General features: G+C 38.8%; 1 protein-coding gene across 1 annotated transcript in view; it reads right to left on the bottom strand.

Moving 5' to 3' along the window:
- TLE1 (transducin-like enhancer of split 1 (E(sp1) homolog, Drosophila)) overlaps positions 1–26,833 on the bottom strand; it is a 73,825-nt gene extending 46,992 nt beyond the window's left edge. Inside the window, exons 1-5 of the mRNA XM_009890502.1 lie at positions 26,817–26,833; positions 25,426–25,489; positions 25,288–25,332; positions 6,401–6,463; positions 5,387–5,461 (exon numbers count right to left, since the gene is read on the bottom strand). Of these exons, the coding sequence (XP_009888804.1) occupies positions 5,387–5,461; positions 6,401–6,463; positions 25,288–25,332; positions 25,426–25,489; positions 26,817–26,833 (264 nt within the window). The remainder of the gene's footprint in view (positions 1–5,386; positions 5,462–6,400; positions 6,464–25,287; positions 25,333–25,425; positions 25,490–26,816) is intronic.
- Between the last annotated feature and the right edge of the window lie 22 nt (positions 26,834–26,855).

Genomic DNA, 26,855 nt, shown 5'->3' with positions numbered 1-26,855 from the left:
TATATAAATAGAGAGAGAGAAAGAGAGAGAGAGAGAGAGAGAGAAGAGCCTTTTCTTCTAGCACATCATTCTCCTCCGCTTCTATCTACCTAATCCTTCCTGAAACTACATTCTCCACTGAATTTTCTGGTCTTGTTTGCTATTGCCACATACATAGGTTTTTCTAATCTTGCCAGTCCTCCTGCACCTCTGTCCTGCTACAAAACAGACCAACTTACAGCTCCACACCATTCAACATGTACATCCCATTTACCCAACTGCTCAGTAGACAGTAACCTAACAAGTGGTACCAACTCACTGTTGGTCCCTCACATGCTCATCTCTTCAGAATCTACTTTCTCTCCATGTTGACAGTTGCAGCTGCGTTATCTTCAGGTCCAAGCTCTAGCTAACCACATTTTTTTCCAACCATCTCCCTTTCACTCCTCTCTTGAAAGCTGTTTATCTTCACAAATTCATAACCACATACTTGGTCTTACCTTTGACTTGTAACTTAGACATTAGATCTAGACACGAGAGCCACCTAAACATCTTTTGTTTTTCTTTTTTGGACAAGATCCAAGATGAAGCTTATTCTATCCACCCACACGTGAAATCCTGCAAGATAAGGGAGGTCTGGCCTGCAGCAGCTCAATTACATTTGACTTTTGGACTCATTTGACTCCCCTCTTCACAATGACAGAGAATATCTTCTTCTCCAGGAAATTACTGTCTCGATTAGACACTAGCCTCCTCTTTATTGCTGCTGCAATGGTCCTCTATTTCCCCATCGGTCCAGAATGCAGGGGGGAAGGGGAGGGAGGGCGTCAAGCGGAAGCCAAGTTTGGTTAACACTATCTATTCGTTCACATTTTACACACCTGCTCCCAGGTTTTCTGTTCTGAGTAGGACAAACTACCAACACACATCAATAACGCTTTCTTATTTTTCCTCAAAACTTAGTGGCACTAACAATAAAAATCTGACCATTGTTTGAGGACTGGTATTTTGAGAAAAAATTGTCATGCTGACAGATACCTTTTTCCTTTGACACCTATTTTTAACTTAGTTTACAAGTCTAGAGCCTTTGTATTCTAAAAGCACCTACTGTGACAGAATACTAGCATGTGGTTAAGGTTTCTACATTTTTTTAAAAAGCAAAATATGGAGAATAACCCAGAATGTTGCCACACAGTAGAGTTCCTATTGCCAGAGTTTAGTAATTTAGACCTGGGGTTAGCTAGTTTATGTTAAAAGTGGAGGACAGTGTCTTATGCTCACTAGATCTCATTTTATTTAATTTAAAAGAACTAGGCAATTTCCCCTCCCTCGGCACATAATGCAGATCATGGCTGAGGAGGATCTAAAGTAATGTTACAGCTGCTTAGCTCTTCCCTTGCACTAAGTTCTGCATTCATTTCTGCTCTAGTCTGTATTTCTATTTTATAATGAAACATACAGCCTAGTTATTTATAGGCTTTCTAAGGATTAACTACACACTCATAAGAATAAACCCTCAAGAGGTTAACCTCATCCTCTTAAGCTTCACACACTACAATCCCAGAGATAGCTGGCAACCACAGGCAAGAGAGAAAAAATAATCCCACATCTTGCTAATCCTTTAGCCAATCACCTCATGCAACAGTGGAGAGGCCTCTCAGAGGCCTACAACTCAATCTGTCTCAAGAGAACTGTCAATCCAAAAGATACGTATTTCATAGCACCATTAGCAACCCATCTCAAAAGGCAAAATAAGACATACCTGGCTACTCAGTGGTATGCTGAAATCATGCAACTAAAATGCAATCCTAAAAAAGATCCCAGTTTGCTGTTTATATTTCCCATACAGATATTTGCATATGCTACTCATAAAGCTACCTAGTTTGGTATTTTGAAAATGAATCTAACATATTTTGCATTGTTTACATCTAGGTAGACTAATTTAACTGTCCCTTGTACTTTCTAGAACAAACTTTTGAGTACCTTTGGTTTTCCAGCCAGATCATACCTCTCTCTGAAAAAAAAAAATAATTAGTAAATCCCTTCATGGTAATTTCATACCATGATCCCTTAACCCGAAATGTAAACACTGCCTGCAGCTGCAGTAGTGCCAAGGAGTTAACAGGTACACTTATATTTTAAGCCAAGGTTTTCTGTATTGTTTATTATTTATCTAGTAAAGTTGCTACTTAATTCAACTTTAATAGAAAAAAAAATTAAATTATGTTGTTTAAAAAATTTGGCAAGGAGGCTGTTTAGCCACACTGCTACCCCATGGCTGGAAGCTAAAGCTTTCCAGAATATGCAGGAACAGTATAAGGCCGGATATGTCTGTTAATAACCAAGTATCACCTACAGTTCTTTCCTGAAGTAAGAATTTTTAATCAACACAGAGGATTAGCACTGCTTACAAGCTCACCGAGTCCAACTATATTACTTTTTTTTTTTTTTCCCCCCTTCTTCTTCAAAATGTGTCAATTCATTCATTCCCTTTTGAATGTGCTTAAGATACACTGATTCCAAAGCCTGGCTTCTGACTTTGTAGGCAAACTCTTTGAAAATCTGAGTCCCGTGTGACTATAAGTCACCATCCTCACAGTCTGTCCTCTAACAGGCTTCCACTTTTTCAATTGGAAATAAAAAAATGTATAAAATAAAGATAGCTCAAAATCATCTTGTGTTCCAAAAAGTTGTTCCCACTAATTAAAGGCTTTGTTCCCTTCCAGAACTCACATATGGCCCAGCAGTGACAGGAATTGCTCTAACTCTGGCAAGCCAATTGGGAAGCTCTTGAAACATCTAGTGTCAGGAAACAATGGCACGTAAAGAAAGAAAGGAAAGAGGGGAAAGAAGTCAGAACCCAACAAAAATGCAGATTTTATCTAATCAACAGAAACTACGCAAGTGAACACCAGCTAGGAAAACTAAACTTTCCTCCTATCCTCAAAATTTATTGTATGCAAGAATCCTTGCTAGCAGGAGGCCAGAGGCCACTCGATTGCATCTTCTACTGTTACAGATTGCTCCAGCCTATTTGCATTCTGAAAAGAAGTTTCATGATCTTTCATGCTCATAATAGATGTCTAAACCGTTAAATTGCTATTTCTTTTCTTATCTTGAAAGACACTGCACTTGAACAGCACGGCCCTTCCATTGCTCTTTACACCAAGACGGGTCCCCGAACAATACTGACAGCTGCTACCAACTGGGCCGTGCTCCCTCTCGGTGCAGCTGCCGCTTGTAGGAACAGACAGGCTTCTGATGTCTCCTCCCCTCTGGGGAGAGGGCTTGACACGCTGCGTGCTCACTGAGGGGGAGCAAAGGTCCACTGAATTGTCAACCCAATTTTATGCTATTCAGATTTTCCAGGATGCACACCGTCCCTTTCAAAAAAAAAAAAAAAAAATAAAATCAAGCATATGTCAGGGCATGAAACTTATTGTGCCGCACAAGGTAATTCTTGATCACATAAGACTGTGACATACATCAAATTTTAGCATTATGTATATGCAAGCATCTACATGGTCAAAGAAATTTTGTGCCCAACGTGTTCATTTCCTCATTCACAGCTTTGGATTGTATGGCATCATTCAGAAGTCTTACAGAAGACACAGGAAAGTATCTTTTCTGGTGAATCTTAGATAACTTAAAAACAAAAGAGGTGGAGGTTTCTATTCCTGCTTCAAAAGAGCTTTCCCCCAGAAAAAAAGTTCTTAATTGTATGTGGTACTTGTAGATCCTACTGCTTTTAAAACACTATATTGTGCAGACTTTAAACACATGCTCGAGATAGCAAAATTTGGTTTTTCTAAGTAGCACTATCCTAACTCCAGCAAGAATGTTTTTAAATACATTCTAACATATATTTCCATTTACTGCATAAAATATTCTTTAAAACTAGTTCATTAAAAAGGGTTTTCCATTCCATTTTCATCCTAAAGCGATTCATTTTAAGAAATGCAAGAAAGTACAGTTCTCTAATCTTTGCTAATCAAATACCACAAGTGTACATGTGCTGTATTTCAAAGATCAAATCAGGTATTCATAAAGTAATTCATTACACAAGCAAAGCACAGAGGAGATTGTCACAAATACAGATGTAATTGTGTGGGCTTCTAAGATGTGATTAGCAAATCAACTAAGTAACAGTCAAAATTTGATACGAAGGGAAAAAACAGCTCAGATTCGAGGGGGGGGGGTATGTTTATGCAAAGCTAATCTGTCAAGTGTAATAAAGCAGCTTGAATAAAATTTAAGCTGAAAATCCACTGAAGCTCCCCATTTCAGGGAGGAAAAGCTATTAAAAGGAAATGAAGGTCACCCTCCCAGTTTATTTCACCTAATTGACTGCCAATAGCTTACCACAGGCAAACCGACTGCAGATCTGCAATTGAGAAACTGATGAAAGGAGAGTTTTCAAGCTGAGGCTCATTCTTTTAATCCTCCCTTACTCCTATTTTTTTTTTCCATCTCCAGTTAGGATGTAATTTTAAGCACAGATGGATTAACTGGTTCCATTGTCTGTAGACGTCATTGGACTATGGCACTGTTAATCCGTACAGCAGCATGTCTAATTATCATTACAAAGTGTCTGAGGGAACTATAAAGACCAGCAGGGCATCTTCTCACAAGCAATTAACATAAATTGATAAATGAGTAATTTGAATCCGCTCAAGGCGCTCACATATGAATAAAATCAGAAAGGACGGCTTCTTGTTTCGGCTACTTCTTTCACTTAGTCTGGAAGGGCAGAAAACATGAGAAATATTCTAGACTTAGTGGCGGGGGAAATGAACTCATGCAGTGGAAGGAATGTATGGTTCAGAAAGTTCATTAGTACAAAGTAAATGACTTGTGATTGACAACCAGTCACAAGCAAGTAGCACTAACTTATTTCAGCATATTTAGAAGCACAAACTTGGTGAAAGGCTAATAGAACACTGTGTCAGACAATTAATACTACTTCAAAAGCTAGTGAAGTTTCTTTTCAATAGCTTCCTAATTTAAAATTCATGAAAGATTCACAATAAAGGGAAAAGAAAGAAGAATGAATAGTTGTACAGGCTCCAAGAACTCGAGTGCCACAAAAAGCATGAGGCAAAGGTAACTAGATCAATTGACATACAATACCTACAAATAAACAAGCAACTCTCCTCATCATTGTATTTCTTGCAGGAAAAGTTTCATTACTCACAGCATTGCTGCACAAAACTATGTTCTGACAAAGTAAACTATTAACTTTATCTCTGCTAAAATCTGTACGATGCAAGGCAAACACTTCAGCAACACTGGGCATCAAAACAGTGTTAGTTATCAAAACATTAAGCTTATATTAAAAATAGCAAAGCAGTAAGGTATGAAAGCAAGTTATACACACTGTAGGAGGTAGACCTGGAAGGCCACGTACCCCGATGATGGCATTCAGTTCAGCCATGGTCACTTGTTTGGCACGTTCTACAGCTTGGGCCACTTGCTGCTGATGCTATTAAAAGAAGAAGGGGTATGGGGAGGAATTTGTGTTAAGGTATTGACCACACCAAAAATCAAACCAGGATCACAAGCACCTCAATAACTGCTTTGCCTGCAGAAGACCAGGCTACCTATTGCAAGGCATCTGATGCAGGTAAAAAAAAAATAACAGTGCCCTATTTCTCACCTGTTCAAAAGCAAACAAGAGCCCTGAAGGCAGCCAGCTCACCTCTTCCCCCATGCCACTTAAATATTAATTTTCTGGCAAATGAATAATCAGTTTGTGATTGAGTTGACACGACGATAATGTCAACTTCACATTAGTGTCAATTTTAACATTATGTACTCTGTGCCCACATAGCAAAACCTACTGAAATTTCAAACAGGGAAAAGAAGTGCTTCACTGAACTCAACAAGAATTACCAATACTCCTTGTAAACTATAGAGTTTGAAGAGGCATATCCAAAATAACAAGCTTAAAAATGTAACAGCAGCTGCCCACAATATGCTACAAATGCAGTCATTCAGACCAGATGCAGGCTTGTAACCTTAAACAGTGTTTTTCATCTGAGCTAACAACTCACCTTTTACATTAAAATTTGATACAAATTAAGTAGACAGGATAAGCATGCTTATTTCACTAGATTCACATTTGACAACTGAGTATCAAATAAGCAGTCACCATGATTCAAAATTAAACCGCCTTTTTTTTTTTGCATCAGTAATATTTTGCAGACTCCCACTCTCCTCAGGCAATGAATGAGGCTGAGCCATTGTCACTAGTTTGAACTCAGATTTGTTAGACCGAATTAGCAGGGGGTTTGCACACTTCAGCTATAACAGATGTTCCTTACACTTGTGTATTGTGATAAAATTAACATCTTAAAACTAGCTAATTTGCAAACAGAAAAGCAACATAATTGCACTTTAACAGCTGAACAGTTTTACTTACTTCCTGAGACAAAAATGGGATGACTTGTGCACAAATTGTATTCAATCTCTTGGCGATTTCTGTCTATAGAGGAAAAGTATTTTGATTAACACTGTGTTTTAGTTTTGTTGCCATATATCAACTAGTGTACAGGATTATTTTAAGTTCCCACAGTGAAGAAAGTAACAAACAATCCACATCTTCATATAACTGCAAATTCAAATAGTTAATATTTAGGGAGACAGAGATTTAGTTAGCTACTCTAGGACATCTGCCATGTCTAAAGCCCCTAATCTGTATACACATTCAGGCACAAATCTGGTCCTTGTACATAGCTCATTAACAAGTAAAGCATTTTTGAAATCCATTAAATCCAAGATAAAGCCTTTTAAAAGGTAGATTTATTATGACTCAAATTATCAAGCAGCATAACATGAAGGTGACAGGCATGGAAGAAAAATGTTTCTTTCACGATCAATTTTATCTGCTTATTAAAAGGTAAAATTAGTTTTGCTGACAGAAACACACCATCAGGAGTACAAAAGAAATACCAAAACAGAATCAAGGCAGAATGGAGACAAAAGGAGACTTCTAAGACATCCATATTGAGAGATAATTAAAATATGCAGAAAAAGAGTCGGATCAGAAAATGTGATAGTCAATAACAACAAATTTAGTGAAACCATGAGTAACAGGAGGCTAGGAACCAACAGAGAACAGAACAATCCTTCACTGAAAGCAGCAGAGAAGACAGCAGAACAAAGCGTTTGCGTCCCACTTCGACAGCTTTATGTATCTCCCACTTTTATATCTCCCACTTCCAACATGTCAACCTGAACACAGGATTTCTGGTGGGGCACAGAGATCTTTTTCTCTTGTTACTCAGTCTTACCTCAGATCTATACATTTTCAGATCTATACATTTGCCCAGCATTGAGAACCACTATTATAATTAACGCTCAAATATTAAAGGTACTTGCACAACTCCTACAGTTTTCCTTAAAAATATCTCCTGTAGCACAGTTGCACAAAATCGAAATCAGTGTCCAGTCCTGAACACAGCCTATACGCAAGACACTCTGAACAGCTCTTGTCAGTTTCTGTCATATCATGAAGCCGTGTAGATATTTCCTGGTTTTGGGTTTTTTTTGTTGCTGTTGTTGTTTTTGGTTTTTGTTTTTTAAGAGACAAGAGGCAAGACATCCCTGATGAGAATCTTTAGGCTTTCCATGAGATGATGTGCATAAACCTGAGCAAAGAAACCCTGTCAAGGAAGTCAGATGAAAACATTACTAACTCATCTGCCAAGCCTTTCCCTGAGCGTTCCCATCATCGTGAGTTTCTGAGGAAGACACTGCAATGTGCCAATCCTTATGCATCAGTCAAGCAGTAATAAGGATACAAAAGCCACACAGAGCTTTTGTGCCTCAGCAGACAGGTGATTTGGGATCTGAATAGAGCTGGCAAGCTTTCACACCTCTTTCCTCACCTCCGACAGACACGGGGAAAATAGCTGATAGCACCAAGACTTGTAAAACACCATGTCTCTCTGACCTACGCTGAACTACGCCACCTGACCAAAGCCTGGCATTTAGCACATCCATGCTAAAGTTTTGCAGAGACAAAAGGCTGTGAAGCAGTTCTAGGACGGTTTCTTCCGAGGAAAAAATGTCCCCCCCCTTAAACATGGGCAGTGAAGTGATAGTTGCTTTCCAGCAAACCTTTCTCCTCCTGAAACAAGGGGAACAGATTTCTATTCTCAGCAGAAATAGCTGCCATTTCATACAGTACCACAGCTGCCTGTTTCCGTTTTGTTTGGGCCGAAACCATAAAATATCCATCATTCTGTGCGTCACCTTTAATACGTACATACCAGCAAAGTCAAACACAAGGAAGTTACCAGCTTAACTTGTATCAGTTATGAGACTTAACTATTATCAAATCGGTTGGTAACTTCAGTGTCTGTCAACAAAGACCCACATGATTATGAGAATTTATGTACTAAAGGATATTTTTCCACATACCCAGTAGGTCTCTTCAGAAAGCAAGGGATCTCAGCTACAGAAAGTCTGTCACACAACAGTCTGACTGGCTCATATTTAGCCAAGATGTTTAGGGTCTGAGAAGTTAATTGCCATAGACCAATGGGAGTACCTTTGTCTTCAGGATAGAAGCCAGGATAAATCACAGCAGGGGATAAGAGGAAAAAGAAAAAAGTAAAAGAAGAAGAAACTAATTTGGTTTCTACTGACAGTTTTCTTGGCCTCTATGGCCTACACAAAGTTTCCCTATTCTGCAATACAGAGATAGGTATCCTTATTGTAGTTGTTAAAAAAAAAAAAAAAATCTTTTTTGAGTAGGATCTATAAAACATGCAAGTTGTCTGCGTTACTGAATTTTTCCACACAGGTCCCAAATATCTAAGCTTCACTGTGATAACATAGCATATAGGATGGTACACAGACAAGAGAATGCAAGATCAGGTGATAATTACCAGTCCCAACACAGGTCGATCAGATTTTTTTTAAATTTTTATTTATTTTCTAAAAAAAAGGGGGCATAATCAACTTTCCCCGTTTCCCAGTCAAGCTTACTTTAAAATGATTGCCTCAGTACTGTCATACCTAACAATATCAGAACTGAAAAAAAAAGTATCCAAATGTATCCTTCTAAGTTTGTTTTACCAAAGCAGGGCATCATCGATGATCACATATGAACAGCATCCTTAACATTCACCCACAGTACTAGGTAAACTTACACACTATAAATAAGTTCACTTGAAGATTTCTTGCTCCTGTTACAAGCACCAGTTAAGAGATATTTACACCAAAAGGAAACTGAAAAGACTATTCTACACTTCCTAACAAAAGTCTGCTTATATTTAAAAGGCAGTTTGCCTTACTAGCGCTATTTCCCACACAGTTAAATAAAGTACTTAAAGTTATTTATCCACTATGAGATCTCATACATCTCCTGCATGCTGCCCTCAAATGTTTAGTAAAAACTATTCTTATTCATAAACATGTTAAAAAAATATTTTTCTTCTCTAGTGAGTTGCAAAAGTCAGGGTTTAATGCACAATTGACCTAATCTTGCCCATCGGAGTTGCTTTCAGAACTGAGAAAAAGGAACTTTCATTACTTCAAATATAAATCTAGCTGTTCAAAGAGCAGTGTATGCTCACTTTTCAAGGTGAAATATCTTTCAGTATATATGTGCATGTGTGAGTGTATATAAATATTCATTCTTGAAAGCAAAACCTATTTTTGAACGAGTCTACGAAAGCTGCATTAATCAAGACTACACATCAGTAATTGGTGGCATTAGAGTGAGCTATATATTCCAGATTTGGAGCTCACGCATTTGAACGTCTTAAAAGAAAGGTACTTATCAGTTACTTCTAGAGGCCTCCCAATACAACACAGCTATTATCTGACCGCTGATCTTGAGAGGTATAGGGCAGTCAGAGGAATACGTAAACAAAGAAAATTTTGCAGAAAACTGCTCGAGTATAGACAAACATGACTAATTGCCTATGTTCTTTGGCTCCTTGGTAAAGCAGACTGTAGAAGCCCTCCTAGCTCTGTGGCAGCTCTTAGCAAAGCATCTGAAGTGCCCTTAATTGTTTGTGTTCTTAATGCAGAGACTCTTGAATACATTCATTTTTAATAGAGGACTTGAGTGTGGGGCCCATCAAAGAATGACAAAACTACATCATTGACTGGTTCTTGCTGTTGTAATGATTGTCTTTTGATTTATTTGCAAATGACAAGCTTGTCAGACCCCTGACTGAAGTGCTACCCTCCTTTCTGAAGTATCATTAAAAATTAACATGAAGGAATTCAGCTGCATTTTGTAAAATTAAGTTGAGCAGATGGATTTTTTTCTTCACTCATGTAATTTTTTTGCCTCTGCTCCATCTAATTAAGGACTTAAATGTTTTTGACCTAACCATTGCCAAACTCAAGTGTTTATACTTAAGTTTGTCTCTTGCTAAAGTGAATTCTTAACATAATGACAAAGAACAAAGTAGCCAGACTACTTACTAAATATAATACTCATTTAAATAAGTCAATTTACTAAGCAGTTAAGAAAGAGCTTGTATATACAATTGTCATTTTTTTCCTTTTGCATTGTTAAAAAAAGTACTGAAGTGTTTTCCTCTACAGTAGTCTATTCCAGATCATTTTGCATTTTGACAGCCTGTACTTTCTAAAGCACCATGAAAGATATCATACTTAAATCAACACGATTTCTTAAACAACTACAGATTTTTGCACTGGAATGAAAAGGAGGAAGTATAACGCAAGCATCGAAACTCTAACTGTATTTCCCACCACGCCTAACACCCATGTGTACTTTATCACTAATGCTGGAAGCTCTTGCCTACAGAAGCCACCACTCTAACTTCTGAGTGAAGAATGCAGCCTTTCTCTGAGGAGAATTAGTTAATCGCCTTTCAGCTTCAGAGGTTTCAGCAATAATAATTTTGGTTCTGCTCCAATCAGTGTCTGCCAAACATTTCTTAGTAGTGACTTTAGCTATACCATCCACAGTGATCAAAAGCAAAAATTAAATCTCACAACAGGTTATTTTTAACGATCAGCTGTATTGTGACAACTGCTCTATTATTAGTGCTGAGACTCCTCAAAGCTGTCCAGGCCTACCTTTACAAAACAATGCTCAGCTAAAGATGTCCGTTGAGAAGCTTGTTATTCTTTCTTGCAAACCACACTTCCTATATCACAAAGTTAGATCAGTATTTGAAAGCGCCTTATCACCACTTCTTAAAGACAGGCTTATGTGTTCTCATTCATTTTATTTTTTTTAATTTACTTTAGTTATTTCAACACAATTTTGAGAACCACATTTGTCATTAAATTGGAAGGAATACAGCTTAGGAGCAACATGCTTAAAAATAAAGCAAAAAACCACACAACGTTCTGGTGATACCAAAAAGAGCGTGTCCTAATTCGTTCTTTAAAAGAGAATCAGCCTTTAATGCACAGAAAAGAATATACAGTCAAATCACATTCACAATAGCTTTAGAAGATAATTCTGAAGTACTCTGCCTCCACTTACACTTTTAACACATAGAAAGCCAAGTACAACACTGAACTCCTCCTGGAAGAACAAAATGGACCTCCTGCCATTTACAGCATGTAACACAGTAATCCACTAGAGAGTAAAGGTCAATGTTGCACTTTGGGTCATTACTGAATCATTTGAGATTATCTGTGGTGGGGATGAGAAGAAAATCGAAGGCTATGAGAATGCTGCAAATGGCTTGACCTCAGACCAATTTTCATCTCCATCTGTCTAACAGACATGTGGATAAAAGCCCTCTTTATGGGACATGCTTGACCATTTTTTAAGCCAGAAATCAGTTAAATACTACATTTCAAGAGTCCATGTGAAAAAAAATGCATGTGTTTATCTTAGTGTTGAGCTAAAGTTTAGTACCCATTTAGTATTTTCATTTTTCCTGCAGAATCACTGAAACAAGCAGTACGCTTAAACAATGTAGCCTTAATTCTTTTCGTGATGGAGATATTGGAAGACAACAAACACACACATATTCACCGAGCAATTACGAAAAAGAAACATTTCACCCTGCTTAGCTCTCTGCATGCTTTGCTAGAACTTCCCTACAGAAAGACCCAAGCACTTCCAAAAATTTGTCGCTAAAACTTTGTGGAGTGAGGGGATGTTGGAGGTACAATAAACCTCGAAACTTAAATATTCAGAAGCCTCAAATGACTAAGGTTAGCATTCTGTGAACTTTGATGTTCGTGAGTTAGTGAACCCATGTTGAGCAGTGAGATACACATGTATTATTTAATGCTCTTTTATTTAGAACTAATACACTGCACAATCTGTTTTGGCGATGGCTGCGAAAGGGGAAAAAAAAAAAAGGCAACATGCCATTTAAAAGTTTAGGCCCCCACAGTATATCAATGTCAAACAACAGCGTGTCAAGCTAAGATTCAATTCAGGTAAGTGCCACTGCCAAATTTTCTTGTTCCCAGACGTGCTTTAAGATTATTTTATTGCTTAAAATTTAATTTGTTCCAACTCGCATCTCCATGACAACGTTGGCTAACCCTGCAAATCATTTGGGTAATTGGATATCTTATCTTTCTATTGCTCTCAAATCGAATGATTCTGCTAGAACTGCAGCAGCCAATCAAATTTACAGGCCTCCTGAGTAATAGACTCGCACAAGTAGCCACATTCATCTCCCCTTTACTGCCATATTAACCACCCTGCAACAAACTGTGGAAGTTGGCCTTCAAACTCTATTTTAAATTATAAACACTGTCATTACTAATATTCTCACCAATAGGAGGGGGTGGGAAGGTTTATTCTCAACAGATACTTGAAATTCAATCTGACAAGCAGCAATGGGTAGCGCTCATTTCAGCGACAGGAACAATCTCTGTATTTTGGGCGTAAGCTGTCAGTTTAACATGACATATCGTTAACAAATACAGCTTTCCCTCTGCCCCACGTTTGTGCTACTCATTTTAATTGCGAGATCAGCCACCCACAAGATGATGATATTAAAACCCCAGAAGACTGGCACGAAAAATCTTTAGCTATGAAAAAAACCAAAACATCACCATATTGCAAGTGGGAGTGGGGAGAGGAAGAAGTAACAGAAATATTAACAGAATAAAAACTCAAAATGATAAAGCCACGGTATGATAGATAGTTTCCAAAGTGAAATTAGCTTTTTTTTTTTTAATTTGGTACCTAGATTACATTTATCTGAATCCTCTTAGATGTCAGTTTAAATTACAGAAAGGTCATGTTAATTTAAACATAAGCTACATATGATGCACAAGTCAACAGCTACACTTGCCAAACATCTACTACAGGTTTGGACCTCGTTCAACTGTAAAGTGAAGTGACTGGATATATTTCAGATGTCTAATTTCAATGCTTTCTGTAATAATAGAGTGGCTGCTGTGTAGCTCTCAGTGAACCACTGTACACAACGGTCCATCCCATTCACAGCTGTAAATCCTGTTGAACCCAAGCCAACTCGCAACAAAGAAGCTGTTGTCAGGATGTTAAAGTGCTCCTTTCACACGTCTTCACGATGTCAAGATTCTTCTTAGACTTGACTAAACAGGACAGTTATCACATTTGTCCCTTAATCCAACCTTAGCCATTCTTGCTCAAGCACTCACAACTACAAAAGGTGTGTTTATCCAAATTTTAGTTCCACAGCTTAGTTTGGATGCCTAAACTAACCTTCAATGCACACATAAGTATTCAAATCTCAAAGTAAGCACACAGCTTTATTTCACTTTCAAGTTTTTTCCCAGCACACACAGCTCCCACTTTTATTTAGTTTCCATGAGATGCTGACTCCAATCCAGAAGAGAAGATCTTGATACCTTTGCTTCCAGAGGCACAATTTCTTCAAACTATGCTGGAGCCATTTGGAATTGTCCAACATCTCAACTAACTAGTCAAGCAGAGAAACCCTGCTATAGGAGGAGGGAAAGGGCCAGCTTAGTAGACCACCACATCAGCGAGTTAAATAGGCTTACAAGAAGCATCCATCAGGTAGCAGAACAGCCCAAGCTATCAGGAGAATCAAGCTGGAAGCAGAGGTTTTGGGGGAGAACAGTACACTATTGGATGAGGTCCCCTCTTCCCACAGGACTGCACTCATGTGCTCTTACAGTGCTCTAGAAGAGGCACAGTCTCCAAACGTACCCAGCATGCTTTGCATTATTACCCTTAAGGGCATTAAGAACTTAGTTTACCTTGGACAACTGAGCAGCACTGCACTATACATTAAAAAGGAGACAAAAGAAGAAAGAAAGAAAGGAGGCACAGAAAAGCAGTGTATCTATAACGGCTACACTCCTATCAGAAAAGAGCCTTTTTAGCTTTTCCTTTAGTTTAGGGCATTATTTTAAAACTACCTCCTGTTTTGCTTTCACTCCCACAAGCCACATCCAAATTTCTGCAAACATACTTGCAGCACTTGCCACACTAAGCCACCTTATTGGGATGGCAGGAGAAAGAGCTCTTGCATAGCTGGAGAAGCACCTAGAAACACGCAGCTTCTAAAAATCAGAGCATAAAGTCCCTCACACAAAGCATATATGTTTACAGTATGCAAGTCAGTAACAAAACTCCAAGTGAGGACTTAGTCCTTATCAACATTTAAGTAAGACTACAATAGCAGTAGAATATGGACTTGACTAACCATAGGCATGCCGAGTGACAATAAACAAGATTCATCAAGACAAGGACCGGAAATATGGGGGTAGGGAGATAAATCAATAAGCTGGACTTTAGAAATAGCTACCAAATTAAACTTACTTCGTAAGCCACATACACTGTTGTCTCTTAATTGTAATTTATTTTACCATTTTAAGGTGTTCATATCAATGTTCCAGGTGCCATCAGGTGACTCACCAATGAATAACAAGTTAAGAGGATCGACAACTCTTTTGTTAGCAACTATCAGAATTATCCACCACACAGCATTTGGGAGGAAGATGAAACTAATGGAGATTTTCACTACATGGCAAAAAGATTTGGAAATCTTTCAGCAAAACCTTGGGAGCATGTCAATAAGTTTCTTTCCTGTTTTATTATTTTTTTATATATATTTTCTGTTGCTCACAGAACAGAAAAAACTAGTGAAGATAGCATCTAGATTACATTCTAATAGAGAAAAACTGATTGAAACTGTCCAAAGAAAAACCAGTTTGGTTGAGACTGATTATCACTGCAGGGTTTACAATCATCGAGACAGGAAGGAAGAGTGAAAAAGCCTGTAAGACTTCAGGAAGGCACAGGCCAACCGGCAAAATCAGCTTTATAGGTCCTGTTACTGAGGGGGGAGACAAACTGGCATTACGGAGAGCTGTTATTTTCTTTATGAAACAACATTAAGGACACAGATGACAGCCAATACACCTGAGAATGGAAGAAGGGACAGAAGAAAAAAGGGGAGGGATGGAATTGTGCCAAGAGAGTAAATCCCAAATTCTTAACTGACTTCATACAAACAGGAAAGCATACGGGAAGTGGAAACTAGGTCAGGTGAGGCAGTACAAACATATACAGCACAAACATGTATTTTTGTAACTATACGTGACTAGTAAGCAGCAGCTAAAGTAAAGCTAGTGCTCTACAGGTTAGAATAGTCGGAGGAGAAAAAAAAACCAACACATTTTGATCCCCTCAATTAGAAAAGGAAAGATATGGTCAAGGGACACCAAGAGGGCAAAAAAGTCTATACCTTTTGCATGTCTTAACTATACAAGAAACATTACCAAGTACGTAATTTTGTATTAATTACTAGTTATATGAGGTCAACACTGCAGCTTAAACAGGAAAGGAACAGATCAGAGCATTCCAAGTAAGACATCTTCAAATTGAGTAGGCCTGATGAAATAAAGAGGACATTAGTGAAGACTGAGCAGCTGGTGGACACCTTGCAGAACTTGCAAATGTCAAGTGGACAGGAAACTATGAAAGGACACTGCCTAACAGGCGGAAAACTGCACATGAAGGAGCAACGACACTCCAGCTTTATGACTATTTTTATGACTATTCCTTAAGTTTGGGGCATTAAAAAGTCTCTTATCCATAAACATCTAGGTGAAACAGGGATATAAATTACAACTCAGAATCATTTTTCAGCAGTAAACAACACCAAAATTATGCAATGTTCAGAAAGGTAAAGTAATTATGGTTAAGAGAAGCAGATGATGTTAACACCCTCACTAAGAATTTGACACTCGTAGCACTCTTAGGAGCAATACAAACAGCTCAGCCCAGCTAAAACTTCACAGAAACCAGTATATAACTCCTTGATGACTAAACCATGTATGAATACATCCTTCTTTTCTGCAAATTAAGAAGGTCTGCATGCATGATAGGCCCAGTATTTTTCAGTATTTCCCACTAACAAGCATGAAGATCTCTTCATTTGCCCTAATCCTTAATTTGCAGAGAGCTTCAAGCTGAGAAAGACAGAATATGCCAGAGAATAGCTTCAGAACTCACTTTGCAGTGAATGGAAAAACGGACTACAAAGGAAAAGGAAGGATAGGGATAAATGGGGATAAAGGACCATAGCATGCCTAGACAGGAGCATAAAGGAAAAGGAAATAATGGGCCAGGAAGGAATCTCTCGGTCACAGCGGATCAGAAGTTGAACGTAAGTCAATAGCATGCCGTTGCAATAAAGGCTGCCACCGCAGTAAGCCGTACGCTAAGTAAACCTTCTATGCTTCTCAGCACGGCATTTCCTCCCCTGGAGCACTGCACTTATTTGGGGCACTGTACTTCTGCTGGGCAACAACATTCAGGGAATGAACGTTAGGTCGTAGAGGTATACAAAATGGTTCTGGAAGGCCGGGGAACAATCTGCTCTCCCTTATACATGGCAAAGAAAACGCGTAGTAAAAAGCTGAGGCTGCAACAGAAAAACGTGAAGCTGTAACTGAAGAAGCACTTCAACAGCAAGGACATAATAGCACTCTGCTACCTGGAGAGCTTGTGAGTCACCACTGCTGTTAAGTCTCTGCAAACAGATAGGACAAGCACTTGATCAGGAATGACACTGGCATGGCCCATCCCTCTAGGACACAGGGAGGCACTAGGTCCCTTCTAGTGCTGTGATTCTAGTCTTCCTATTCCAGTTTAAAGAAACAACCTACGAGCTTCCCACAGGTCTTGTTAATTAAAGATTTTGTTTGCTCAACTGGCAATTTACATCCATCATTTGAGGCCACAGACAGTTAGCCGTCTGCAAAGTAGCAGCTGGAAGCCCTATAACTGGTTACAAAAATAGAAAATCAGAATGACCTTACACCCAAACTCACACGTGAAGAGTAGTGATAAACACTTCAGCCTTTTTTTTAAAAAAAAAACAAAAAAAACAAAACCAAAAGACTTTGTTGTAAATGGAAACTGTTGTGGCAACACCGCAAAAGAATGATCTTTCTATTACGTTTTTTTAGTTTGTGTGTGTGTGTGTGTATCCCCAAGAAATTGTGGGCTTTTCATCCCCTCCTCCCAGGGATTTAATTCAAACTTCTACATTTAAAAAAGTTGAGCTCATCATACCAGGAAGCACAGACCACAGCAATTCAGGGGTTTTAGAACAATTTCATAAATAGGCAGATTTCCACATATCATAAAAAACACCCAGTTTCAGATGTCCTTTCCTTTTCTTGACCTAACAAAAGCAGGTTTCCTCATAGACTTAATATCTAAACCAGATGCAGCTGAACAAGCATACCCATTCTTGCTCCCCTTCTCCAAAACTGAAAGCTATCTTTTTGTTTTTGCTTGCTAATCTATAGAAGCCTTTAAAATGGCACAAATAGAGGCAGCAGCATTTTGTTCTCTAAATCAATTTCATCCTCAGCCATCAACTAGATGTTCCAGCACAGAGAAAGAACAGTCCTTCCCTTCTAATTCAAAAATCCATACTACCATTGCCCTTGCAAACTGCTAAACAAGCAGTATCGGCAATTCACTTGTGTTCTGTAATATATTTACTGCAAATCCCAACGGCTTGCCTCCTAATGCAGTTTTCTATTGTGTCTGTTCTTGTCAATACACTGACTGGTCACCTTACAAGTAACTTGCTTTGACCGACTGTTTACACAAACATCAAAAAGCTTCAAGAGGAATAAAAAGAAGAAAGAACAGGAAAAAAGAACACCCATGCTGCTGCGGGAAGGGACAAACTGAACAAAAAACAACAACAACAACCCTACACCAAAACACAAATTAACCTCAGTTTTCTGTTTTGTCATCACATAGCCAAGAAGGCTAACTAGCTCCTCAGATCACCTGAGAAGTACAAGATATTTCCAGATAAGCAGCCCTGACACAAAGCTTACCCAACACCCCTCAAAGAACTTTAATTTGTAATTTAATCATCTGTGCTAATTTGTTCACCAATCGGAAGAATGTGAAGAAAAGGTGACAGCAACTCAGCCAATCCCCAATTAGTGATCAGTCTTCTTTAACACTGTGCAATTTATCATTAGCCACAGAATGCTATTATTGTTGTAAAAAGTTCAGTGAAACCTACCAAACTGATTAATTTCCTGAACTGCTTTCCCCATACTAGAAAGTGTATTTTATAACAACTATGCTTGCTAACAACTAAAGTAATCCTCAATGCTTACAAATTTAAAATACTACTGCCCTATGAAATAATGCTATAAACCTTTTTCTATCCAATTTTACTTAAACCTACTGTGATTATAGTTCCAAGTGAGAGAATTCAACATTGTTTCCATTTCTTTAGATGAATCCACACAGCAACAGGGCAGGCTATTTTTTTCTTTAAGTACCAAAAAAAGTGCATCTCTAGGCCTTCTTTTAAAAGAGACAAGCTCAGGAAATAACTGATTTTTAAGCCTAGTCAGATTTACACTAGGCTTCAGTTAAGAATAAACTCAATTTCAGCAAGCTCTAATCTACTCTTCAATCATCTCCAGCACTATGCCATAAACAGGTCACCGGTGGGTTTTCACAGGGGCCCTCACTGCAATCTGTTTTATGAATATGTTCAGCAGTGCAGCCTGGAAAAGACAGCAAGCAGTCAGTAAGAAAGCTTGCTCTGTTAAGAGATTCCATTCAAAGTAAAAACAATGGCTGAAGAACTGCAGAGACCTCACAGGTCAGAGTGGTCAACGTAAAGAACTGTACATAAAATCTATACACACTGGGAATAGCCACCCCTAGCCTCAACATAAAGTGATGGCTCCTGAGCTTACAACCATTGTTCATGAGCAAGAACTCAAATACAAAAGGTGACTCCAGCAGTTCAGTATTTCATGGCAGCCAAAAGAGAAATCCAATATTGGGAACTTTACTAAAGAAAAAAAACAAACAAAACAACTGTAGACGGGGACTGCCCAACCTGAAAAGGAGTCAACACAGAAGGGTTACAACATAGGTATAGTTTTGAATGCATTGAAAAAGCAGCTAGGCATCAACCACTCATCTGTTCTGAGAATGAGGGGCCATAAAATAAAGTTGGTGGAAACCACGTTCAAAGCAAACACAGGTTGTTTTTTGTCCTGCAGCTGGGACAACCTCCTCCCCACACCAGCACAGCCAGGGTAGAAGCACACTAGAAAGCAGTTTTGCATTAGAGGGCATGGGTGTCCTGGAGGACAAGTTGAATACACATCAGGCCCCGCACCCTTGTGTTGATGAAGGCCACACCTCACACTAGGATGCAATAGTACAACCCTAACCAGCTGGTGGAATGAAGTAAAACGTTCCCCTTTTTGTTCCCCCTCTTTGGCAAGAAGGAAGATGGAGCAAGTCACTAAGAGACACCAGTCAGATGACCAGGGAATTGGAGTACACAACATACCAGGAAGAAGTTAGATTTGTTTCATTTCAACAAGAGGAGGATTAGTGGGAGGAGAGATCTGATTGCTGACAAAGAGGTCATTATGGAAAAGACTAAGCCAGACTAGTCTCAGAGGTGCACAGAAGAACAAAAGGCAGGCAATGGTCACCAGTGCAGAGAGGCAAAGTCCCAGTTAGTGAAGGAAACAATTCTTCACAATGAGGGTGGGGTCAAACACTGGAAAGTGTTGCCCAAGGATGTCACACAAGATTACCTCCACGAAACACTTGAGATGGAAATCTGATACTTGCAAAAGCGCGGGTTGCAAGTTCAGGTTGAACATGGGACCAATTTACAAGTATTTTAAAAGCCATGGCTCACCAGTAATCATAAGGACTGATCTGTTAAACTAGCTGTTCTGACGAACACATGCTGAAAAATCGGGAATTCTCCATCACCTGTTGTTTTTCTCCTTTCTGAAAGGAACTATGTGGGCAACTACTATTGCTCAAATAGCTACAAGCAGAGTCCAACTGAGAAGTCTTATGCAAAAGATGAAAATAGTAGTGTTTGACATAATTGCCATTAGATATCCCTAAATCTTACTTCAAGCAAAAAGATAACCTTATTAGTTCTACTCAAAGCTGTTATTTTAAAATAACAGTACTGTGCTGTCTTCTGATAAGCGCCAGTTAACCTAAAACTGTTTTTAAAGGCTTTTACTGTATGCCAATGGTGACCTACTATGAAATCTAGAAGATCCTGTCTTCTATTTTGCACAGGAGGCACAATGCAATTTTACTGCTTTGCTACAAACACTTAAGTGCTCTAGTAGGGCAGGAGGAAAGGCAATTCATCAAATGCTTAGGTTGATTTGGTACAACAACCAGCAGAAGGAGAAAAAGCATTAAGCTTTTTACACAGAATCTGTTGTGACAGAAGGGGTACTGCACATTCACAAAGCATCTTCCCTCTTACTCTTCTCTCCCTGCCCCCAAAAACACCAGGAAGTTTTGTTTTGGCCATTTGATCCAATCCATCCTGTACACCAACAAACATCTGGCAACCTAAGTTCCACCAATGCAAAGGAGACTTAACAACGCAGCTGATAGGAACGTGTTTCCTCTCTCCCTCTGTGGTTCTGTGAGGAACCTGAAATCTGGTAGACAAGTCTAAAATGCGAGATGATCGGGCACTGTTTAACATAGGTACAGTGTTTATGCTGTGGCATACTTTTGGATTAAGTTGTATATGGAGTTGGTACAATAGATGGTATCTGACAATATGGTTATCTAAAAGCTGCACAGAGACATATTTCACACAGTGCCCTGGATGTGTCAGGTAACTTCTGAGCAGTAATGCTGGTCTCAAGCTTGCACATGGCTCAACAGTCAAAAAAACCTGAGGTCATTACTCTTATCTTTCCTCCCCATTCAAACCAGCAACTCTAGTTGTGGTTGAAATGGCTGCACGGGTGATACAATTGTACTCATTTAGAAACCCAATATTTGTAGAATAAGTACATTTTTTTGAGTGAAAAATATTATATCCCAATCAACCTTATCATTTTCTCTTTTAAACAAAAACAGGTTTAGCATGTCTTACGTGGCAGTGCCAACTGTAAAATGCTCTTGAAACAGTCACTGCATACCACCAAAACCTTAAGGATTCATGAAGTTTTTCATTCCAATAATTAAAATGCCAAGTAGGAAAAAAGAAAAAAAATTAATTTATCTTTAAATCCCTTTCAATAGCACAGCCATCCTACTCAGGAGCTGTAGAGAGCTAAATAAGCTCCTTAATTCTCTTCTATTTAACCCACTCCTGAAGACTGATGTTCTAATGAGATATCAGTAGAAGATTCTGTCCTTTGCCGTCGAGCATTAGAAATGATTCCACAATACAGTCCAGGCTAAAACAGGCATTTAACTCTTGTACAGTCGGTTAACATAATGCAGTTTGGGACTCTGCCCGCTACAAGAGGGAAGGTACTGAATGACAGGTCTGCCTCCAGGCAGGTCACAGAGATCACAATAACCCACCCAAAGAGAAGGAAACCTAGCTGTCACCGGTGGGATAGCAGAAACCCACATACTGTAGTAGTTTATACAGTCTGTCAGTTGGTTCAGCGTTGATGAATTTTTCTGTCTTTGGCTGCCTGCCACTGAACAAGAGCTAATCTTGCACCTAAACAATCTAGGCATTAAACGCACAGGAAGCCTTATCTTCTACTTATGACAGAAGATGACAGACAGAGCTGCTGAAAATGAAGAGGCGCTGCCCTAATAGCCAAGGGCAGCAACCCTTTAAGTACAGCGTGATTTTTAACACTCAACCAACTCTACATCTTGGCACTAACAGTTGATACATCTGCTTTGCCAGCCACGGGTGTCACACTGGGAAAAAACTGACTTGGATGGTATAAACACAGAAGAGAAACTTCAGACCACACAAAAGTCCTTATTCGTTCTGCCTTCTTGACACATATGAAAATAAGATCTGAATCAAGTACATCTATCCTAACCAAATCCTCAGCTGCTTGTTTCCATTTCAGGTATGCAAACTTTCATCAGTAACTATTCATATTAAAATAATTATCTCTGAAAACAGTATGAGAATCCATATACAACTTCCTCTTAAAAAATAACCTTTGACATTCTTAAAAAAAAACCCACACAGAAACAAGACAAAAAAAAAATGCAAACTAGCCACAAACGTGCCAAAAATATTATTTCCTGACCCCTGTCCAGCCAGCAGGTTGAAATGCAGCAGCAGTACCTGGACTTAAGCACACAATTATGCAACTAAACACTGCAGAGCGCCAAAGCCGAAGTTGTGAAGGAAGCCTTAGAACTGCCATTTCTGGACTCAAATGCAACATATTCAAGCAGAAAGCTCTGCAGTACAGCTGTTTGTGTACAAAAAGTTCACCTCGGTTAAGTCTGTTTATAGCAACATTCGAGTCCAGACTAACTTTGTTTTAGTCAAATCGTAATAGATTACCGAACCAAATGAAGAGGGAACTGGCTGCTAGCAAATGTATCAGTACAAGAAATCAACCCTTTCGCACGCAGGGAAACTGCAACTACTTCATTTTATGGGACCAACTCTACCTTAACAGTGATGTATGCACCGCGCTGCATAAAGGAACACTGCTGCAGTGTAATTTTTTGTTTTTCAATCAGCAGCCCAAGCACTCTGAAGGGCCTCACACAGAGTGAGTGCAGCATCCACACAGGAGGCAGGCCTTAAAAACATTAAAGCTTGTTCAGCGGAAAGTTTCCCCATCACTGCATTTTTCAGTAACAAAGATGTTGTCAGAAATGACAATTTTTCGTGTCCCCTGATGATGCCTTGCTAGCATTTGGTTATAAGCCATAAAGCAGGAATAATTTCAGCCTGTCAGGAGTCTAGCTAATGCCCAGTTTCCCCCTAGAGAGAATTCCTGTCAAACGTAATGAGAGCTCCAAAGGCCCTCTCTACAACATAATGAGCACTTAGGCCACGCTGGTGATCAGCCAGCAAAAAGCATCAATTTGAGCCTGGCTACACCCTTGGGGCTAGACGTCACCAGTTTTAATAAGAATTATGATTACTATCTGCCAAAAGCCTCCTCAGAACTTATCGTTAGCGGTGGAAATTCAAAAGAATGTCATTGGCAGATTACAGGAAACAAAAAAAACTAAGACCACCTACATACTGAACCATAACACCATTTGGCATCCTTGTTGCAGGCATTTAAATCAAGAGTCTTTAACAAGAAGCTGTAACTTTTACGGGAAATTAGAATTACTTAACATGTAAATGCATAGTATCCGAGACTCATATCCAGTGAAACTTATTTATGCCTTCAAAAGCTTACTCTTCTCTTAACAGCATACACCGCATAAGTGTGCTTTACCCTCCCCAGCTAGAACCAAGGTACATATAATGCTCTGTCATAAGTCTTAAAAGCTTACCAAGTATCACTGCCTACTGGGTATGTAATTATAGTTGCCATACATACAGAACTTTAAACCCTTGCGATACACAGATGTTAAGGTCAAAGTGGAAACCGTAGTTCTGACACTCTTTAATCTTGTGGGCTTAACTGATTTTATCTAAAGTTAATTCCTAGTACATTTACTGAAGTTGCACGTTCTCTTCAAAGGTGTTCTGAAAACAACATCCATTTTGCACCAAATGAGGCTCCTATACAGATGTTGGCTTCCTCGCAGGTTACCACGTGCCAAAAAGTTGGTTGGGAGAAGACAAAAAACAATCCCAGAAAGAAAGAAATCTCCAAATCGTAAAGCCTGAAAAAGTCACCTCACAGAAAAACTCACTTTCTTCTAAAACACAAGACACAAGACCATTGCAGCTACAGTATAGAACCAAGTCAAACACTACTCTAGTTGTTCTGTCTACCTATCCAGTGCATTACTTAAAAAAAAAAATAAAAATGAGGTTGTCATAATATTTTTTCTTTCACCAGCATTTTGGATTCAAACAAGTGTACCTCTAAAAACCAAGAGAATACCTACCCAGTCTTGCAGACATAAAGTTATCACGGAATTACAATACTACCTTATCAAATATAACATTTTTAGGGGAAAACAAAACAAAAATCAAAGAGTTCAGAGTTACAAAAGCAAAATTCAACTCTGTTATTCACTTGCTTAATGAAAGTCTTTGAATATACTGAAGATCCGAAGCCTGAACTAATCAATTTCTTCGCTGTGCCCTAGCCGGTCAGCCATGCTCTTTAATTTAATGAAACAAGAGTTTTAGATGAAATAGCACATACACATCACGAAAGAATTGTATTGTTGCACTTTGAAATGTGTCCAACTGTGCAACTTCATCTAATGATAATTTTTTTTAAGAGGCCATCGATTTCTGAAAGACTTATTGTACCAGCATCTTGATGAAAAAGTGAATGTCAGCATATCTACAGAATACTTACACCCTGCCATTAATGCTTTATTTGGCAGACAATGACTACTCAATTGAGGGTCCTCTGGGCTGAGCAATCATTTAGCTTTTCTTCTCTTATGAGGTCCTTAGTGTCTTGTTCCAGTTCAATACTCTTTTTATTCACCATTATAGTGGCCATAAGTGTGAATTTTATGGGAACTTGCAAACTCATAGTCATAACTACAGCTTTCCAAGTCACTAATCTTTTCATACCTTTAAATGGCAAGGATTTGAGCAACTACCCCTACATATGCTACAGACACATAAGACCAGTTCTACATATCAAAGGCTCTACCACCAACAAAAGAAAACCACGTAAAACACTGAATTATATTTTTGAAACCAGACACAAGACCTTTCCCATTTTTGCCAGTGTCTTTCAAGACCAACACCAAGAAAGCCTTGTCGCTCAACCTAATCTATACCTCATTTGACAGCAGGTAGGCAAAGGTTTACTAATCACGGCTACAAATCAGCCTATTGATTCAGACACATGATACAGTCATCCAAACATAAACAGAACAGCTACATTTAAATGCACTAGACAGACTGTAGATTTTGTGGTTTAGAAAATAAAATGCCTTACCTGTTTGTGCATTTCAATGTTTAATCCATACGACATTTCATAATACTGCAAATAAAGGAGCATACATTATTTTCTTATGCTGGCTGACATTGCATTGGGAGGTATATGCTGAAGTAAATTAAAAATAAATACACTTACCATCACATAGTGCCTCTGCATCTCTGTCTTTTCGCTTGCCAGTTTCTCACATTCCAATTTAAGGCTACAAAATAGATCACACTTTAATGTAACTGTTATGTCATTCGTTTTGACATCTACCCACTTAATTTGTATTTTCACAGAAGCAGCTAATTAAAAAAAAAAAAAAACTCATAAACTAACATGCAAACACAGAAAGGCTTAAATTTCCTGTTCAGCCTTTGTACCTAAAGTATGAATTAAAAGGTATTTCATAGGTGCTGTATGAGACTCAAACTGTCTCCAGAACTCAAACGTATCCAATCCCCACACTTTGACAAAGAGCTGCTATGAAGTGCTACAACTTTCAAGTTATAACAGGATCTGCATTTCTCCAAAGTACTTTCTCAGTAGCAAAACAGAGGTATTTCTTTGTACACGACATTTAGTAAATACTTGCCAAAGTAACACCACTCATGTTTACAATTACAGCTTAAGTATTAGAGAGTACTTAAGGTTAAGAATTATAGATATATTATCTTGCCCACGGGTTGAAAAATCAGTAACTTTTGATTATAATCTACTAGAAAGTTTTCTGGTTTTGTTTTCATAAATGAAAAGCAGTTGCATTTGGTACTTGTATAGCTCACTACTAACCAGGGTATAATTCTGACTACTTTCACTGAGGGCAAATGCCTAAACATTCCCTTTGTTCTCTAGCACACTGATTTTTTTTTTTTTTTTTAATGACACCCGTATGCATCCTAGGGAACAGTTAGTGTGTGAGCCAGCATTCTTCACTTCCAGCTGTGATATCAAATGTTTACAGTTTACACTGCATTTCTAAACTAATGAATTAAACAAGTTAACGACTTTAGGTAAGACTAAGACTACAATGTCACAGGTAAGAAAGAGGAAGCCTAATCAAAACCAAGCAGTTTCTAACTGGGAAAACTTTATTCCTACCCGGGCCTTGCACGTGCACGCAGCACAAAATTTAGGAAGAATAAATGCCCTTTAATGCCCTGTGTACGGAAGATCCCATACCCTAAATCTCTGCAGAGACCTGAGCAGCAAGCACAAATGCAACACGAACATCTCAAGGACAGCGCAGCAATCAGAAACGCCTGCCACGGCTTCAGCAGGTTCACGTCAACTTTGTGTCAGTGCTCCCGTACTTGTGTGTACTTTAAACAGCTCTTCTTGCCCCTTTAGCACCGCACGTTAGCATTTTATTAATCTCTGCATTAAGACCACGCACAAATGAGCAAACACGAGAATTAGCCTCCGTAATGCTCTGTGCCACAGAGCCAGCGCTGGTCTTCTCCCGATATACTTTAAAAAGTCCTCCACAGAAGGATCCCCAACAAATACTATTTTTATTTTTTTTTTAATGCATAAAACTGCCGAACCGCTCCAGTTTCGACATCACCGCCCCTTCGCGGGTGGCC

The sequence above is a fragment of the Charadrius vociferus genome, unplaced genomic scaffold, assembly GCF_000708025.1.
Source record: "Charadrius vociferus isolate BGI_N301 unplaced genomic scaffold, ASM70802v2 scaffold418, whole genome shotgun sequence".
In the NCBI taxonomy this organism is placed as follows: domain Eukaryota; kingdom Metazoa; phylum Chordata; class Aves; order Charadriiformes; family Charadriidae; genus Charadrius; species Charadrius vociferus.
The sequence above is the reverse complement of the archived record's forward strand: the minus strand, read 5'-3'. Positions and strand labels throughout refer to the sequence as shown.